Source organism: Mucor mucedo, assembly GCF_025094135.1.
Source record: "Mucor mucedo strain NRRL 3635 chromosome Unknown EV154scaffold_2, whole genome shotgun sequence".
NCBI classification, from domain to species: domain Eukaryota; kingdom Fungi; phylum Mucoromycota; class Mucoromycetes; order Mucorales; family Mucoraceae; genus Mucor; species Mucor mucedo.
The window spans coordinates 367877-383118 of NW_026252286.1; the positions used below are offsets into that span (position 1 = coordinate 367877).

Below are 15242 nucleotides of genomic sequence, written 5' to 3' on the forward strand. Positions count from 1 at the left end.
GGAAAGATCGTTATGGCTTGTCAACAGGTCAGAATTTGTTATCGATGTTTCCCGGAGAGGTAAATTATTTTAAATCCCGATATATCTTACTGTGTGTAAGTGGATTGATTTTTATTAAAAGGGAATTATTTGTATTGAGGTAAAGGGTATACAGTCGATTGGTGATTATTGTCTAAATATATAGCAGTATATGAATTAATCGTCCATCATGGATGATTCCCTGATATTTTGTTCTCCACCTTCCATTAATAAGTGAAGTGCAATCCACATTAAAATAGTAATAAACGCAGTAGCCATAATTCGCATCATCCACAACTGAATAATTTGCTCATCAAATCGCACAGCAACTTTTTGTGATTCGGAGGAGGAAGGATGTTCGTTTGCCACAATGGGTAACACCATCAATGTAATCATCAAACCTCCTACAAAGCCGCCAATGTGAGCAAAATTATCATACCTAAATTTAGACGTATTAGCTCAACGTAGTATATTTTGATATCAGAAATTATTACCCAGGCAAAAATCCAAGCACAATGCAAATAACTATAATGAGTATAAAGAAAAAGTCAGAAACTTTGCATTACAGATGAAATAAACAGACCCAAAGAACTTACAAAAGTATCCAACAACATCAAGCAATACTCTACATGGGTTGTTGATACGATTCCAGTTTCTGATAAGATCAATGAATAAGAATGCCGTTACTCCCATCATAGCAACAGAACAGCCAGCACTTACTAAAAAAAAAAAAGGTTAAATTGAGATCTGCCAAAAATAAAAAAAAAAGATAACACAACTTTTGTCTCACCATTGCTTTCAGGTACAAATACAGCGCCGAAAATATATCCAAATGCTCCCGACCCAATCCAGATGGCACCATATCTGACAGGATTGATGATTTTTTCAATTTGAGTTCCGAGTTTGACGTGAATGATTGTATTGAGAAGTAATGAAAGTAGGCCGGAATGAATAAATAAAGCACTGACAAATCTGTAACCTTGATCAGGTTTATCGGGATTTCGAAATGTGGTGCCACCACACAAGGTTTGCAAATTACAACCGTATGTTGTTGGTCTGTTAAAAGTTACAGCGGAAGAATTAGCTGTAATATGTTTATATACAGATGGGACTGTAACATTTGTATTAATCAATCCTGAGAGGGAAAAGAAATAAATAAAAATTAACACGGTGTTTTAGCTTCCAAAATAAAAATAAAATTACCAGTGGTAGGACAGTTATAAATGGCTTCGACGGCGCTTGTTAGAGTATTGGTTGCTTTGATGCATGGCACATATCTTGCACCAATGTATATCAGCGTCTAATATCCCCCAAAATGATTAAGTAAATTAAGGAACGACTGTTATTGTAGGGGGTTTTTCTTACCTCTGTGGAAGGACCTACCATCGCATTGATAGGCGATGTCTCTATGAATTGTCCTAATAAGGCAAGTTTAAATAAAATAGGTTCATATAAAAGTCAAATAACCATTTACCAGTCAGTCGAAAATTGACTGTGATACTAGCTATAAAGTATGTAAACATAATCATTGTTGTTAAATAGGTAAAGTAAGGAAACCATTTTTTTATGGGCAAGGCTGATTCCTTGCTGTTATTATTCATGAGTGAAAGGTGTGATAAAAAAGATTGTGGTAAAGTGGAAGAAGTTAATATTGTCCCACTATTTTTTTCTTCTGTTGTTGTGTGATAATAAGAAGTTGTAGATTCAGGACTGCTGAACTGTGTACCACTGTGAATAATGCCAGATAAACGAGCCTCTGCTGAATTATTATGTGTCAAAGATTGGCAGGTCTGTTCTTTGATTTGCTCCCTTAGATTAGAATCACAGTAGGACGATGATAAAAGTCTATTTGGCTGCTGTATCACCGCGTGGTAATAATTAGGAGGAACGGCAATGTTATCTCGAGCATAATCATTGTCAGATGTCATATCATAATGTAAGGCATCTTTCAGGTCAATACCATGCTGATCTTTTAGGTGGAACTCTTCATTTGCCATCGTGTTAATTGAAGAACTACTATTATGTCGGGGTATATCTTTGTCGTGTAATGTGTAACGGATCAAATCAGAGGAATTATACCTATTCAAACTATCCGTGTCACCATTAATAGTCATATGCCGTCTAAGATATTTTATAGGTTGATCCATTTTGTCTCTCATGAACATTAAATCTGGAGCTGTCTTTGGCCGTTGATCATTTTTTTCAAGATCATGCATGGTTTCTTGTAATTTATTTAAATGACTGGTTTCGTATCGAAATGCTTTTTTTATTGATGAATATCTAGCAGGAATACCTTGCTGAAGTATTTGCCGTTTAGCTACCATGGTTTCTTCTATGGGTGACGGGGAAACAATTGATGAAGAACAACACAATGCGGTAGGAGAAACTTCGATAAACGTAGGGACTTTAGCAAAGTTTTTTCTAAATGTCTTTTTGATCATATTGTTTGACATTGGTTTTTGTAATTTATTATGATGAATGCAAGAAAAAAGGATGAAAGAACTAAAACAAATAAAATAATCTTTATTTATAATAAATGGATCAATTGTGAGTTGGATTTTAAGCAACGTTTCAACAATGAAATTATCATTTCATTATTATTTTAAAAATATATCTTCCCCTTTCCATTCCTTCACATAACAAACTTCAACTTGAATACTAAATCCGGTAAGTGTCTCGATCCACATTTTCTGGGTTTCTGACAATGTGTCTCCAGGCCCCTTTACTATACATGATTACGAATAATAATAAATGAATCATTGATCTGCCATTTTTAATTGATCGTTTCCTGACTTACCTTCTGAAAATAAACACTTTCTCTTTTCATAATCCCAGCAGCTTCGTTGTAAAAAAAAAAATTAGAGATGGTGAATGTTAATGATACATCTTTTTTTTTTCACTTACCAAAGATCTGGCATCCCTCCTTGACGATGACCAAACTCTTCAAAATATAACTGACACAATGATGCCAAAGAAGAGGCACCAATGCACTTTTAAACATATTTAACAAAATTATAGTTTAGGTTTTAACAATAAATATTTACCTCTGCAATCTCCAAAATATCTTGCTGTTCGTAATCCCAATTGATACCTATACACACTGTACCTCTAGCTCTTTCTCTTTCATCAACTTTCAATATAATGTCTTTGTAATGACCCTCCGAGATTTCTCTTAACCTGACATTGATAATATCGAGTCTTGCTATTAAAAAAATAAAATGATATTTAATACTGATCCCAAATTAAAAGGATAGGTCTCAAACCTTCATAAAAAGCATCCGAGCCTAAATCTAAAGGTGCCATTTGATATGGTGTTTCAAAGACACCAGTCATTGGTGCGAATATGATATCCCAAAACAAAAGCACAGCCTATACAAACCGATTGATTTAGGAAAAAAAACTAAATGTCCATGATTGGAGGATGTACTTACAATCATTTTGACAATGCCGTTTTCACAATGAAGTCTATTTTTGAAATTTTAGCTAGCACCGAAAAGAAATTATTAATTGATATTTTTTACCCTTTGAAGCCTTGTTTTTGATAATATTCTATTGCAACATGTTCAACTGAACACTCAGCTCCATTGTCACTTCGCCATATAGACTTTTTACCTATCACCTCATCAGAAAGTCTTTCTCCTATGGATATAAAAAAATTAAAAATTATAAAGAAAACAATGAATAATTATTTTCATTTTAGTATTTAGAATACAGTATGCATCTATTACTTTACCGTATATTGTTCTTGTCTCGGGTTTCTTTAATGTCATATAATCAAAATTATGCTGTTCTCTTCTCGGTATGCACAAATCTCTTTCAAGTTGATTGATACGCTTGTGAATTTTATGCATATAAACTATCAAAGATAGACTTTTAGCCAACCAAAAAAATATATATATATATGTATCAAGATGTGCTATATTTACTTTGATGCACTCTTGGATCATGTATAGCATCAATACAAGTTTTTAAAGCCAACTTTTTTTGAACTCTTACTTGATCCTTGTTTAGATATTTTGACTGAACTAGGGCCAAACGGTCATACCATTTACCTCTTTTACCAAGACGATACAGTTTTTGGTCAATGAGCTTTTGGAGAATTATAGCCTCCAATTCATATTCATGGAGCTTTGCCAATAATGAAGTTCCATGATCTAAAAGCCTAGTATAAATCCATCCTTTTTATACGTCTTAGTTATTAGCCCTTTTTTTTTCGGTTTCTTGGTCTATATAAAATATACCTGCTTCAAATCTTCTCATATAATAGGGTCGCATCAATTCTTCCTCTAACTGCCCTTCTTGTAAAATACATTCATCCCACATACCAATTCTATCTTCACATATAGTCCAACACTTGATCATCAGCTCTCTCACTTTTAAGTCCCCATTTTCTGCCGATATAAACTTTTTTGTTTTGGTGCTATTGTATACAGTCAACAGTTCGACGGATGTTTCATATTCCTTTTCGACAGATAAAGCTTCTTCATATCGAAGGAGATCGTCTCTCGAATTCCATACCATATCTGATCTACAGGATGTATACAACGGATATATACGCTTACTTGTTTTTGCAAGGATAGAGGTGGACATGGCACTGGTATCAAGTGCCTTGTTGATGCGATAATGAACGACTTGCAGTAGCTGAAATAATTTATATATGTGCGGTTCTACCTGAATACAGGTACCTAACCGTTCTTCAATGGAAGACCATAGTTTGCTGCTTTTGGCTTCGTCCGTGGGATCAATGACTGAATAATGTGTGGCAATATTTCCTGAAGTACGCAATCCAAATACCATCAAGGCTTTTCTAAAATCCTCCTTTTTCTAACAATAGTGTCAGCCATTCATGGAGAAGTTACAGAACAAAAGGATTGAAGCAATTATCTTACTCGTTTATCGACTGGCAAGACAATATTTCTTTCTTTAAGGATATCTTGTAATTCATCCCGCGAGAGTAATTGTGTGGCTTCATCCAAGTCAGTCAGTGCGGTCTTTAGAAACCCAAGTTGTTGTAATTCACTAATGGCTAAAGCAACATTACTAATGTAGTTTTGGTATTTCAACTTGTTACTTCTTATCCAGCCTTGCTTTCTCATTAACAGTCGAACAAGCAAATGCTTTGACTCTCCTTTTTTTTTTAAAAAAAAAACAATATATATATGTAAGTATAGGTAAGCTAATTGCTGCGCAGTACATGACAAGAAACCTTTTAGAGATTTAAACCTGTCAAAAGCTTGTTTTTCTTGTTCATTAAAAAGAAAGCTTTCGCCTTTCAAAACAGTCTCGAGCATGAGATTGAATTCGTCAGTGTACATGCTGTTATCATAGAAGTCTGCTTTTGAAGGCTCTTCCGCTTTTGTTTCAACGTCGTTGACAGTCTCTTCTTCATTTGTTTCAATGAGTAACAGAACGTCCTTGACATTCTCTTCTTCTTTGGGTTGGACGTCCTTTTCTTTTGTGTGACCGAAAAAGTTGGCAATGGAACGTTGTGCCTTTGTTCTCGTAGCAGGTTCCAAAGAGTTTTTCCTTTTATTACTATTTTGCATATATTATTTATAACAATTGTTTGGGACAAAAAGAGATATAAATTTAAGGCCAATTCTTCAAGTTATCTGAAGATTCATAGATTTTTTGTCTTAATGCGTACATTTTTTCATCCAGTGCAGCTTTATGTGCTAGCGACAGATCTTCTCTTTTGATGATGATTGCATATTCCATCAGTATAACCTCCTTCAACCAATCTGCGCCACTAATCTTTACATTTTTACAACTCGAGTAGCTATTAGGTGTATATGCATCGGCTGTTTCCGCATTGATACAAGGGCAGTAACTTTTATGCTCATTTACCACATCAAATACTTCACCCTCGTTCAATTGATAGAAGGCTTTCCGAGCGAAACACAAATCACATTTGACACCTGGTATACTTGGATCCAATGACTTCCATCCAAATAAAGAAAGAACGTAAGCTCTTTCTTTATTGTTCAATGTTTTATCCTTATCTGCCAAATATTCTACTTTGGACAAGGTTTTTTGGTCCTAACAAGAAAAATAATGTGTGTTATGCCACGTGAGGATATCTCCATATGCATAATTGACTTACTAATGGATGCTGAATGTCTGGTAATGATTGATGTTGTTCGAGACAAGCTGTGATGATATGTTGTGCTTCCGATTTATATTGTTCCAATCCATCTGAAATAGTAAACAATGGGAAACGGTATAGACTGTCTAAAAAATAAAAAATAAAAAAATAAGCTGTATGTCCTGACATACGATGCACTTATCAATACCTTCGCATTGATTATCATGCCATTGACAATCCTCCTTGTGACACTTATAAAGCCCATCTACATACTTTTTCTTGATTTCAAGCGCTGAAAAAAAAAATTAAGTTTAACAAAATATCTTTTAAAAGCACTTTTATTGTAAACCCAAACCTTTCTGTTCATTACACAGGGTGACATCAAGATCAATTATAAACATGTTATTCTGACAACTATCGCAAATTAACACACTTATTTTAGGATCCTTGTCGACTGTACTTTTCGTATCTTTCCAACCATGCATGGCACATTGAAGTGCGTTTAAAGGTCGTGGTATATGGTGAAATAAGACTGAAAATGTAGATAATCTAGCCATTAAATCAGTCCTGTTATTGAATGCGTCTATTTCATTTGTTTTCTGCTTCTTTGGTTGTAAGCTAATCAATACACAAACAATGAGTTTTTCTACGTCTTCAATAGGTCGTTTTTCTTATATACCTCTCTTCCACGTCCTCGTCGACACGTTTAGGTGAGGAGTGTCGTCGTTTCCCTTTAAACAATCGATGTAGATTAGCATCAGTTCGGGCTTTTTGAATAACGGCGTTTAATTCAGCTGTCTTTTGCTCTAATTCAATATAGTCTATACTATCGTCTGATCCAATTAATGAAATCATGAGTATTATCTGTAACGAAGAGAAAAAGAAGACGAAAAAAAAAAGTCGGACTCAAATATTTGTGCATTTTTCTTTATTGATTCTCAAGTAGGATTTATGATGAGCTATACAATTAAACTAAAGACGGTTTATTTTACCACTCCATGTTTTGAGTCCATGCCTCTTGAGAATCTCTGTAACGCGGTGCTGGCCGGAGATAGGGAGCTGGAATGTCTGTATCTTCATGGATCGGTAAAACCACACCTAATTCCCAATTGCTGATATTCATCTTGGGTTGTTTGGATTCTCTGGATACAGTAAATTTACCCCAAGCAGATACGGTTGCATTGTGGCTCCTAATACATAAAAAAAAAGAGATGAGTGAACGAGATCAGTAATATGTATTTGGAAAGCTTATTTACCCACAATAGACCCATCCTTTCACATTTTTCCCATCTTTCAAGACGGGCTGTGGTAATGTGGCTATAATGTACTAGGGAAGCAAGGTATTTCTTTTAGTGCTACAGAAAAATCATTGTTCTCATAGTTACTTTTGAATGCATTAGTGTGCCTGGACGTTGACTGATGGCATCGCACATGACCTGTTTAGGAAATGTTGGTTTCTTCCAAGTAGATGTATTCAAGCAAATTGTTCCAGCGCCCTAACCAGATGTTTAGTATCTTTATCCATTTAAAAATTAGATGTATTTTTTTACGGGAGGACCCAATCTACTATCATGGACTGTATCACGAGAAGGATAGATGATATCGATGGGAGGTATTTCGTTTTTTTTGACAATGGGAGCAGACATTTTCCCATTTAAATAAGCTGGTATTCCACAGAAAGATTTGTACAATTCGTTTAAATAATATACACTCAATGATCCTAAAGAAGATGTCTGTTTTTTGAAAATGAATTACACCAAAAAGAAAAAAAAAAAACTAGGAGTTTTTACCTGCATTTCAACTTTAGGGTATGACTTGGGATCGAGATTGAAACCCGTAATGTTTTGCACAACATCTGCTAAACGTGTATGACCATATTTTTTGTACTGTTCAGGACCTTCAAATACGCCAGAGACAGAAGCAACAATATGTGCTTTCGCTTTAGCGAAATCATAAAGTAGTAATTCATGTTTGACAGGCGGTGGTACTTGCATATGGTCTAATAATTCACATATATCTCGTGCAAATGGTGGGAGATCAGATGTAGTTCGAATAGCAGGTTGATCATTTCTTCTCTTTGGGAAATCCTGAATGAATACAACATTTTCAAGGTCTTCATAGTCGTAGCGTTCCATATTGGCTGAACCAATGACAACTCGCATATGAGCTTCATAAAATAATAACATCATTTTAGGATGAAAGACACCAAATTTCTCATCTTTTAGGTGGGGTCGAATGATAGTTCTATACTGACTTAATTGTGCTTTTGTAGCAGGTCTTCCATGTGTTACGATACAGACATTGACGTTTGCTGGAAAATTATCTTCGATAAAGTCCATACTACAAACAAAGGCAGTAACAAGTGCCTTTTTCAGCTTGGTCTAAGTGAATATGTATTAATACATGCGTGCATTGAATAAAAGAATCCTACTTTTTGAACGATATCTTCAAATCGAATAAATGTTTGACCAACAAATCCTTTGACATAGGTGAGTTTGACTACACCGTCCCAGAACTGTTGGTTTGAATAATCAAATCGGCGTACAACTACTTTTCTTTGCTCTGCTACGATGGGCTCCTGTTCTCTCGGTCGTTTATAGGAAACACTGCCTGCTGTCAACATATCTCTAGCAGTAAGACTATCTACGGATTTCCCAAGAGAAGCAGCAACCGCTTCTTTTAAATCTTGGGTTTCGCGTTCTTCCTCTGTTAGTCTGCTTTCTAAGCCAGATAGAGATAAAGCAATAGCTCTTGCTATTTGTTCCTGCTCTTCGGTATCGCTCATTATATGTTATGAATGAGTAAGAAAGAGATGTTTTTTATTTTTTATTTACGCTCTAAAAAAAAAAAAAAAAAAAAAAAAAAAAAAAAAAAAAAAAAAAGAAAGAAAAAAAAAGGGACGGTCACATTACAGTATCAAGCATGAGCTCTTTTTTGTCTTTGCTTCTTCACGATGCATGATTTCCTTTCTTTTCACTATTAATCTCATGAGAGTGCTATAAACCTCCTCTACATTTTGTCTCGTCTTTGCAGAAGTTTCAATGTAAGGACATTGCCATTCCTGAGCCAACTGTTCAGCCTCTGACGAATTGACTTTACGAAGATGAGCTAAATCGACCTTATTACCTACTAGTACAAACGGAATCTATTATATGAAGCCTGTTAGCAAATTCTATCTTTCATACTGTGTGAAAGATTTCTTACGGATTCATCATCAAGCACTCTCAATATCTGATCTCGAAATTCTTGTGTATGTTCTAAAGATTCTTGCTCACACACGGAGAACACACATAAAAACCCTTCACCTGACCGATAATAATTATCTCGAATCTTTATATATAGAGAAAGGAGGATAAGCACAGTAGTATATATATATATATATATATATGTATATAAAGAGACAACTTACGGCTGCATATTCCTCTTGTCCTGCTGTATCCAAAATATCAATTTGACAATCATGTCCGTCCAATACCACCTTTTTTCGATACGCTACAGAAAAAATGCCAATGCAACGTTTGTTACCCTTATTCTCTTACTTTATATTGAAATGGGCTTACAATCTGCTTTTGTTGGATCATACTCTTCTACAAAGTCACCGTACATGTACTGAAGTGTCAAGGCGGATTTACCCACTCCACCTGAACCCACCATAATCACTTTGTGAAGTGGAACACTATTGCTTTTAGCTGTACGTTTAGTCATGAATAAAAGAAGGAGAGAAGAGTTGTGAAAATAGGGAAAAAAGAAAAGACGAAAAATAAAAAAAATTAAAGGTCAATATGGCCCCATTTTGATGACGACACGTAATTTGTATGCACTTTTACAAAGTGATTGATTATGCATTAATTTCATGACGCAGGTATAAGAAAAAGAGTCTCATGACCTGTGAGAAGGGATGCTTATTTTATCCAATCAAAAAGTGATATTATCAGTGAATGCATTGATTTTAGAGAATTCACACACACACGTATACTCGATAGGATTGCTCTTATGACCATTGACAGCTTATTCTCATAGCAGGTTAGTAACAAGATCAAGCGTTGAACTTTTTTTTATATTATCAGACTTTCTTGCTAGATATCATCTAGCGTGTATCTTTTGTATAAATTATTTTACCATCATGTCTGTACATACAACATGTACAGTGTATTTTGCTCTTTGATTCATGTATAAAGTGTGGGATATTTAACGTGGGAGATTCGCTGCAGTTAGTCAGCATCTAAACTTTTATATATTTTTGTGGTATCACCACTCATATTCGCGACAGATTGAGCCCCATATATTATTATTTATGCCGTGGAATTGAGATATAAATCACTCAGACAGATTTGTTATAAGTAATAAGCATCGTGTTACACAGTTGAAATATGTATATCTGTACAGACTATTTTCAAACGTGACTTTGATGTGGAGGTTGATTGAACCCTTGAAAATAGAATGGCATGATAATTTTGTCTATCGAAGGGGCCTTTCCTTTATTATCTTTATAAGCTTTTACGCTGAGTCATTGAAAACAATGGGGTTTCAAAACCTGTCTAAATGCGGGGTAGAAAATAAAAGCCAGAATCAAAAAATGTTAATTCTAATGTGGTAAGCAATATTACCAGGCTTTTTTTTTTTTTTTTTTTCTATTTAAAATAGCACTTTTTTTTTCTTCTTCTTTTGTACGAGCCGTTTTCATTTTCTTCCAACTCTTTTATATTTCTTTAAAATGGCTACTCAAGCGCTTGTTGATATTACCACACTTTCTCCCAAGTTCCAAGACCTTTATGCCAAGGCCAAGATCTTTGTTGAGGTACTTTATTGAAGTGTGCCTGAACTTTTTTTATTATTATTGTTCTAACCTACTGACTATTATTAGGAAGAATGTATTCCTGCTGAAAAGACCTTTGAACTTCAAATGGGTCAAAACGAAACCAGATGGAAGGTACAAAAAACTGAAAAACTACAGTATTATACGCGATCCGCTTACATTCCAAAGAATAGATCATTCCTGCTATTTTAGAAGAACTTAAAGTCAAAGCAAGAGCTCTTGGTCTCTGGAACCTCTTCTTGAACCAAGACTACCCCGAAGGTGCTGGTTTAACTAACCTCGAGTATTCATTGATTGCTGAAATCACCGGTCGTTCACCCAAGTTGGCACCTGAAGCCATGAACTGCTCTGCTCCCGACACTGGCAACATGGGTAGGTTACCACACGCATAAAAAAAAAAAATAGAGAGAGAAACACGTATACTAAATGAAAAATATTACAGAGGTCTTTGCCAAGTACGGTTCTCCCGCTCAAAAGGAAAAGTGGCTTAAGCCTCTTTTGGACGGTAAGATCCGATCCGCATTTGCCATGACCGAGCCTAGAGTTGCTTCTTCCGATGCCACCAACATTGAGACGTCCATTCGTCGTGTAGGTAACGAGTATGTGATTAACGGTTTAAAGTGGTGGATCTCTGGTGCCGGAGATCCTCGTTGTGCTGTTTATTTATTAATGGGTAAAACTGATCCCGATAATAAGAACCCTCATCGTCAACAATCCATTGTCATTATTCCCGCCGATGCTCCTGGTATTACAGTGGTTAGACCTATGAAGGTCTTTGGTTATGATGATGCACCTGAGGGTCATTGTGAAATCATCTTTAAGGATGTCCGTGTACCTCTCGAGAATATGGTGTTGGGTGAAGGTCGTGGCTTTGAAATCATTCAAGGTCGTCTTGGTCCTGGTCGTATTCATCATTGTATGCGTTGTATCGGTATGGCTGAACGTGCTTTAGAATTAATGTTGAACCGTGTTACCGATCCTAGTCGTCGTACCTTTGGTAAGCTTTTGGCTGAACACGGTACTGTTGTTACAGATATCGCTACCTCTCGTATCGAAATCGATCAAGCTCGTTTCTTGGTCTTGAGTGCTGCTCGCAAGATTGATCAAGTCAAGGCAAAGGGTGCCATGAAGGAAATCGCTATGGCTAAAATCGTTGCTCCCAATATGTTGCTTAGTGTCTTGGATCGTTCCATGCAAGCTCATGGTGCCGCCGGTATCTCTCAAGATACTCCCTTGGCTCACTTCTATGCCTCTGCTCGTACCTTGAGATATGCTGATGGTCCCGACGCCGTAAGTCTTTTATATGTATATCTTAAGTAAGTAGACATTAACTCTTGTAATATTAATAGGTTCATCAAGCACAAGTGGGTAAGGTTGAACTTCGTCGTGCTGCTGACATTACTGCTAAAATGAAGCAACAAAAAGATAAGAGCGATCGTCTTGCTGCCAATGCCAAGCTCTAAATCTCTATTCCCTTTCTTTTCTAACACACATCCAATTTTGTATAATATCCCTTTTTTTTTTTTTTTTTTTTTTTTTTTTGTTAATAAAGCACATTTTTTCATTTCTTATTACATTAAAGGTAGCACTGTTCTTTGAAAGAAGTATTTTTTTTTTCCTTTTAAAGTGACAGCAGATAAATTTGGACTTGCTGGCGTCGAAAAATTAATCGTTACCAATACAATACCCTTTTATCTTTTATAAACAGATTGCACGCATGCAAACTGTAACGACTTTTTACATGTAAAATAGATTTTATATCCTACATAAATCATAAAATAAGGTGTTGTTTGAACTATGTTGACCATTAGGTTGTCTATTTAACATGACATGCTATTGCTTGTAAGATGACTTTTTTTTATTCATGCATATTTTAGGCTTTTGTAGTTTACCATAATTTCATTCTCCGACGCAATGGTCTGCAAATCTTTGACAGAAAAGAAATTCTAAAATTTTCGTGTCAATGTAAAGTCCATGGATATTAGACTTTAACTAAGATAACCGTGTATTAAAAATGTGGGACTAAATAAGTTGCATCTTTTGATATATTTTTAAAGGTAAATTTATATGTAGAAAACAAAATTGCCTAGCAAAAACCGTGTTTTCAATTATACACTATATCTTGTGATCGATAACGTTAACACCGCCATCAAGCCAAGCAGTATCTTTGAACTGATCAGACGCATTTTTTTAAGCAGTGTATAATTATATACAATTGGTTTGTAGTTGTCCAGCTGTTATTAATCGTTTTACCAGCTTAAATTCAGTCTGGCACTCTTAAGGAACTGATGCTAGCCAGATGCAATGTAATCTCAGCTTTTTTCAGTGCAATCCCAGCTAAGTAGACTATGATCCTAAATTCTGCCATTGAAAGTATAACCATAATAGATACAACTTCTGTCCTCAACATTATAAGTTTAAGACAATTGCCAATTATTACCTTCGTACCTTTGCAATATATATTATACAAATAGTCTATTCTGAATATTAGTATAAATCTCGTCTACATTTAATCAGTAAACAATGATCGTTACTTGAATAAATAATCTGTGTCTTAAGCTTTCTGATCAACGAGTGGTTCTTTAAGAAGATAAATTTTGCAAAGTCTTAAGAACCAAACACGGCAGTACGTCTAAATGACTACTTGTTGATGTGTTCTAGATTTGATATACGGCTCCTATATACTAGTGGTTTTATTTATATTCATATTCATAGGTATTAGATTTTATCAGTTGAAAATCAAGGGGAAAGGTAAGATGATATTTAAACAATAGGTAAAAAATCATTTATCTATTCAAATCCATGAAATAATTAACCACAGATTTGGAACCGAGTTCCACCATACCACAAACTTCATCAATGATTTGAGAATCAACTTCTCGCTGTTCAAGTAACACTTTTTATATTGTGGCAAGCACTGTAAATCGGTGTAATCAGACTGTAAATAGCATCTCATCTCGACAAGTTTCCACTTTTCAGATTTTGATAGTGTCATTTTAGTCAATGTGAGCGTTTGCTTGATCACTTGTATACCCAATGAACACTTTTTTTTTTATGGTGTGGATACTGGCTGCTTTGTTCTGCTTGATTGTGCTTAAAAGCGAGTCGCTGCATTCCACCAAGAGCTTGAGTGTACCGTCTATTAAGTGACTGACTTTCTCTTTTTCGAACCCGCTGCTACAATCAATGAAGAGCTCCTCGTTATCTGTTATCGTACTCAACCCCAAAGCGTCTGCGTATTTCTTGTCACTCAGGTTGACCACAAGTCATTTCTCTCTAAAACAGCCATGTCCTGAATAACCATACCTTTCTCGCCTCTCTATCGACTTTTTGAATCTTTAGCTTGTGTGAGATACGCCGTAGGGTGGAAAACAGTGTATTTTTTCCCCAATACACAGGTCTCAACTAGCGAAAAAACAATCAGTCATGCGTTTTATTATCTAAGATTTTCACTTTACCTTTTTTTTATCGCCGGTGATGCTAAAGAGCTGTCATTTTTCAGCGAGAAAAAAAAAATTCAAAGTGATACCGGCGAAGCTTTTCTAGTTGCGGTACTTTTTTTAAAAAAATGGATTACCACAGTAATCGTACGCGGGCCACCCCAACCCCCAGCGGCAGACCATATTTTGTTGGACCTGCCATCTGATGAGGTGGGAGAGGAGTAGTCGCCGGCTGAATATGGGGGAAAGATTGGGTCTGATATGTTTTGCGACAATCATGAGAGAACTCCATTCATCAAATATGTCGTTGCTATGTTCAAATACTTGAGTCAAGAAGCCAACCTTATTGAATTTAGTTGATGCGAGAAAGGTATGGTTACTCAGGATATGGCTGTTTTAGAGAGAAATGACTTTGTGGTCAACCTGAGTGACAAGAAATACGCAGACGCTTTGGGGAAGAATACGATAACAGATAACGAGGAGTTCTTCATTGAATGTAGCAGCGGGTTTGAAAAGGAGAAAGCCGGTCACTTAATAGACGGTACGCTCAAGCTCTTGGTCGAATGCAGCGTCTCGCTTTTAAGCACAATCAAGCAGAACAAAGCAGCCAGCATCCACACCATAAAAAAAAAGTGTTCATTGGGTATACAAGTGATTAAGCAAACGCTCACATTGACTAAAATGGCACTATCAAAATCTGAAAAGTGGAAACTTGTCGAGATGAGATGCTATTTACAGTCTGATTACACCGATTTACAGTGCTTGCCAGACAATTAACAAAATGTTAAGTTACTTGAACAGGTGATTCATAATAATATAACGGATTGCATGGTGACGGTCCACTGTATCGTATGTACTACCATGGTTGAGAACGTAAAGTAGA

The 15242-nt window shown here is 35.7% G+C and overlaps 8 protein-coding genes across 8 annotated transcripts; 2 read left to right on the forward strand and 6 right to left on the reverse strand.

The window, feature by feature from the left end:
• Positions 1-86: 86 nt before the first annotated feature.
• On the reverse strand, positions 87-2471 carry EV154DRAFT_580642 (rhomboid family-domain-containing protein; the record flags this gene model as incomplete). The annotated part of the gene is made up of 7 exons (XM_051606620.1): positions 87-457; positions 513-543; positions 615-737; positions 809-1153; positions 1222-1318; positions 1384-1436; positions 1493-2471. 7 exons carry the CDS (start codon positions 2469-2471, stop codon positions 196-198), a joined length of 1890 nt encoding a protein of 629 aa, XP_051463485.1. The 3' UTR covers positions 87-195.
• A 46-nt stretch (positions 2472-2517) lies between these two features.
• On the reverse strand, positions 2518-5810 carry EV154DRAFT_116242 (VRR-NUC domain-containing protein). Its single transcript, XM_051593925.1, has 12 exons — positions 5225-5810; positions 4908-5146; positions 4260-4842; positions 3945-4196; positions 3752-3874; positions 3540-3657; positions 3450-3483; positions 3282-3387; positions 3063-3220; positions 2923-3008; positions 2816-2856; positions 2518-2743 (listed from the first exon to the last, which is right to left on the reverse strand). Exons 1-12 carry the CDS (start codon positions 5562-5564, stop codon positions 2616-2618), a joined length of 2208 nt encoding a protein of 735 aa, XP_051463486.1. The 5' UTR covers positions 5565-5810; the 3' UTR covers positions 2518-2615.
• Positions 5811-5907: 97 nt separating this feature from the next.
• Positions 5908-7234, reverse strand: EV154DRAFT_116278 (C3HC zinc finger-like-domain-containing protein). The gene is made up of 4 exons (XM_051593926.1): positions 6783-7234; positions 6459-6721; positions 6312-6395; positions 5908-6249 (listed from the first exon to the last, which is right to left on the reverse strand). The coding sequence occupies exons 1-4, from the start codon at positions 6956-6958 to the stop codon at positions 6080-6082; spliced, it is 693 nt and encodes a 230-aa protein (XP_051463487.1). The 5' UTR covers positions 6959-7234; the 3' UTR covers positions 5908-6079.
• EV154DRAFT_490398 (tyrosyl-DNA phosphodiesterase-domain-containing protein) lies at positions 6935-8999 on the reverse strand. The gene is made up of 6 exons (XM_051599416.1): positions 8535-8999; positions 7894-8484; positions 7654-7836; positions 7489-7599; positions 7360-7430; positions 6935-7293 (listed from the first exon to the last, which is right to left on the reverse strand). Exons 1-6 carry the CDS (start codon positions 8886-8888, stop codon positions 7092-7094), a joined length of 1512 nt encoding a protein of 503 aa, XP_051463488.1. The 5' UTR covers positions 8889-8999; the 3' UTR covers positions 6935-7091.
• Positions 8958-9833, reverse strand: EV154DRAFT_490404 (small GTPase superfamily). Its single transcript, XM_051599417.1, has 4 exons — positions 9664-9833; positions 9513-9595; positions 9308-9433; positions 8958-9248 (listed from the first exon to the last, which is right to left on the reverse strand). Exons 1-4 carry the CDS (start codon positions 9806-9808, stop codon positions 9012-9014), a joined length of 591 nt encoding a protein of 196 aa, XP_051463489.1. The 5' UTR covers positions 9809-9833; the 3' UTR covers positions 8958-9011.
• An 882-nt stretch (positions 9834-10715) lies between these two features.
• On the forward strand, positions 10716-12461 carry EV154DRAFT_490406 (acyl-CoA dehydrogenase/oxidase). The gene is made up of 5 exons (XM_051599418.1): positions 10716-10901; positions 10968-11033; positions 11093-11291; positions 11362-12209; positions 12269-12461. The coding sequence occupies exons 1-5, from the start codon at positions 10818-10820 to the stop codon at positions 12380-12382; spliced, it is 1311 nt and encodes a 436-aa protein (XP_051463490.1). The 5' UTR covers positions 10716-10817; the 3' UTR covers positions 12383-12461.
• Positions 12462-13915: 1454 nt separating this feature from the next.
• On the reverse strand, positions 13916-14161 carry EV154DRAFT_455173 (uncharacterized protein; the record flags this gene model as incomplete). Its single annotated transcript, XM_051597333.1, has 1 exon — positions 13916-14161. A coding segment is annotated over one exon (246 nt), but the record flags the coding sequence as incomplete, so codon positions are not given.
• A 585-nt stretch (positions 14162-14746) lies between these two features.
• On the forward strand, positions 14747-15136 carry EV154DRAFT_410446 (uncharacterized protein; the record flags this gene model as incomplete). Its single annotated transcript, XM_051595399.1, has 2 exons — positions 14747-14885; positions 14964-15136. The coding sequence occupies 2 exons, from the start codon at positions 14747-14749 to the stop codon at positions 15134-15136; spliced, it is 312 nt and encodes a 103-aa protein (XP_051463492.1).
• Positions 15137-15242: the final 106 nt, after the last annotated feature.

Coding starts and splice junctions, on each gene's coding strand:
- EV154DRAFT_116242 (XM_051593925.1), bottom strand. CDS start 5,564: ATGCAAAATAGTAATAAAAGGAAAAACTCTTTGGAACCTGCTACGAGA. Junction 5,147..5,224: donor CAGGTTTAAATCTCTAAAAG/GTTTCTTGTCAT, acceptor TAAAAAAAAAAG/GAGAGTCAAAGCATTTGCTT. Junction 3,009..3,062: donor ATATTTTGGAGATTGCAGAG/GTAAATATTTAT, acceptor TATGTTTAAAAG/TGCATTGGTGCCTCTTCTTT.
- EV154DRAFT_116278 (XM_051593926.1), bottom strand. CDS start 6,958: ATGATTTCATTAATTGGATCAGACGATAGTATAGACTATATTGAATTA. Junction 6,722..6,782: donor GACGAGGACGTGGAAGAGAG/GTATATAAGAAA, acceptor TGTATTGATTAG/CTTACAACCAAAGAAGCAGA. Junction 6,396..6,458: donor CCTGTGTAATGAACAGAAAG/GTTTGGGTTTAC, acceptor TTTTTTTTTCAG/CGCTTGAAATCAAGAAAAAG.
- EV154DRAFT_490398 (XM_051599416.1), bottom strand. CDS start 8,888: ATGAGCGATACCGAAGAGCAGGAACAAATAGCAAGAGCTATTGCTTTA. Junction 7,837..7,893: donor ACCCTAAAGTTGAAATGCAG/GTAAAAACTCCT, acceptor TTCAAAAAACAG/ACATCTTCTTTAGGATCATT. Junction 7,600..7,653: donor ATAGTAGATTGGGTCCTCCC/GTAAAAAAATAC, acceptor ACATCTGGTTAG/GGCGCTGGAACAATTTGCTT.
- EV154DRAFT_490404 (XM_051599417.1), bottom strand. CDS start 9,808: ATGACTAAACGTACAGCTAAAAGCAATAGTGTTCCACTTCACAAAGTG. Junction 9,596..9,663: donor TGATCCAACAAAAGCAGATT/GTAAGCCCATTT, acceptor TTTTTTCTGTAG/CGTATCGAAAAAAGGTGGTA. Junction 9,249..9,307: donor GAGTGCTTGATGATGAATCC/GTAAGAAATCTT, acceptor TTCATATAATAG/ATTCCGTTTGTACTAGTAGG.
- EV154DRAFT_490406 (XM_051599418.1), top strand. CDS start 10,818: ATGGCTACTCAAGCGCTTGTTGATATTACCACACTTTCTCCCAAGTTC. Junction 11,292..11,361: donor TCCCGACACTGGCAACATGG/GTAGGTTACCAC, acceptor AAAATATTACAG/AGGTCTTTGCCAAGTACGGT. Junction 12,210..12,268: donor ATGCTGATGGTCCCGACGCC/GTAAGTCTTTTA, acceptor TAATATTAATAG/GTTCATCAAGCACAAGTGGG.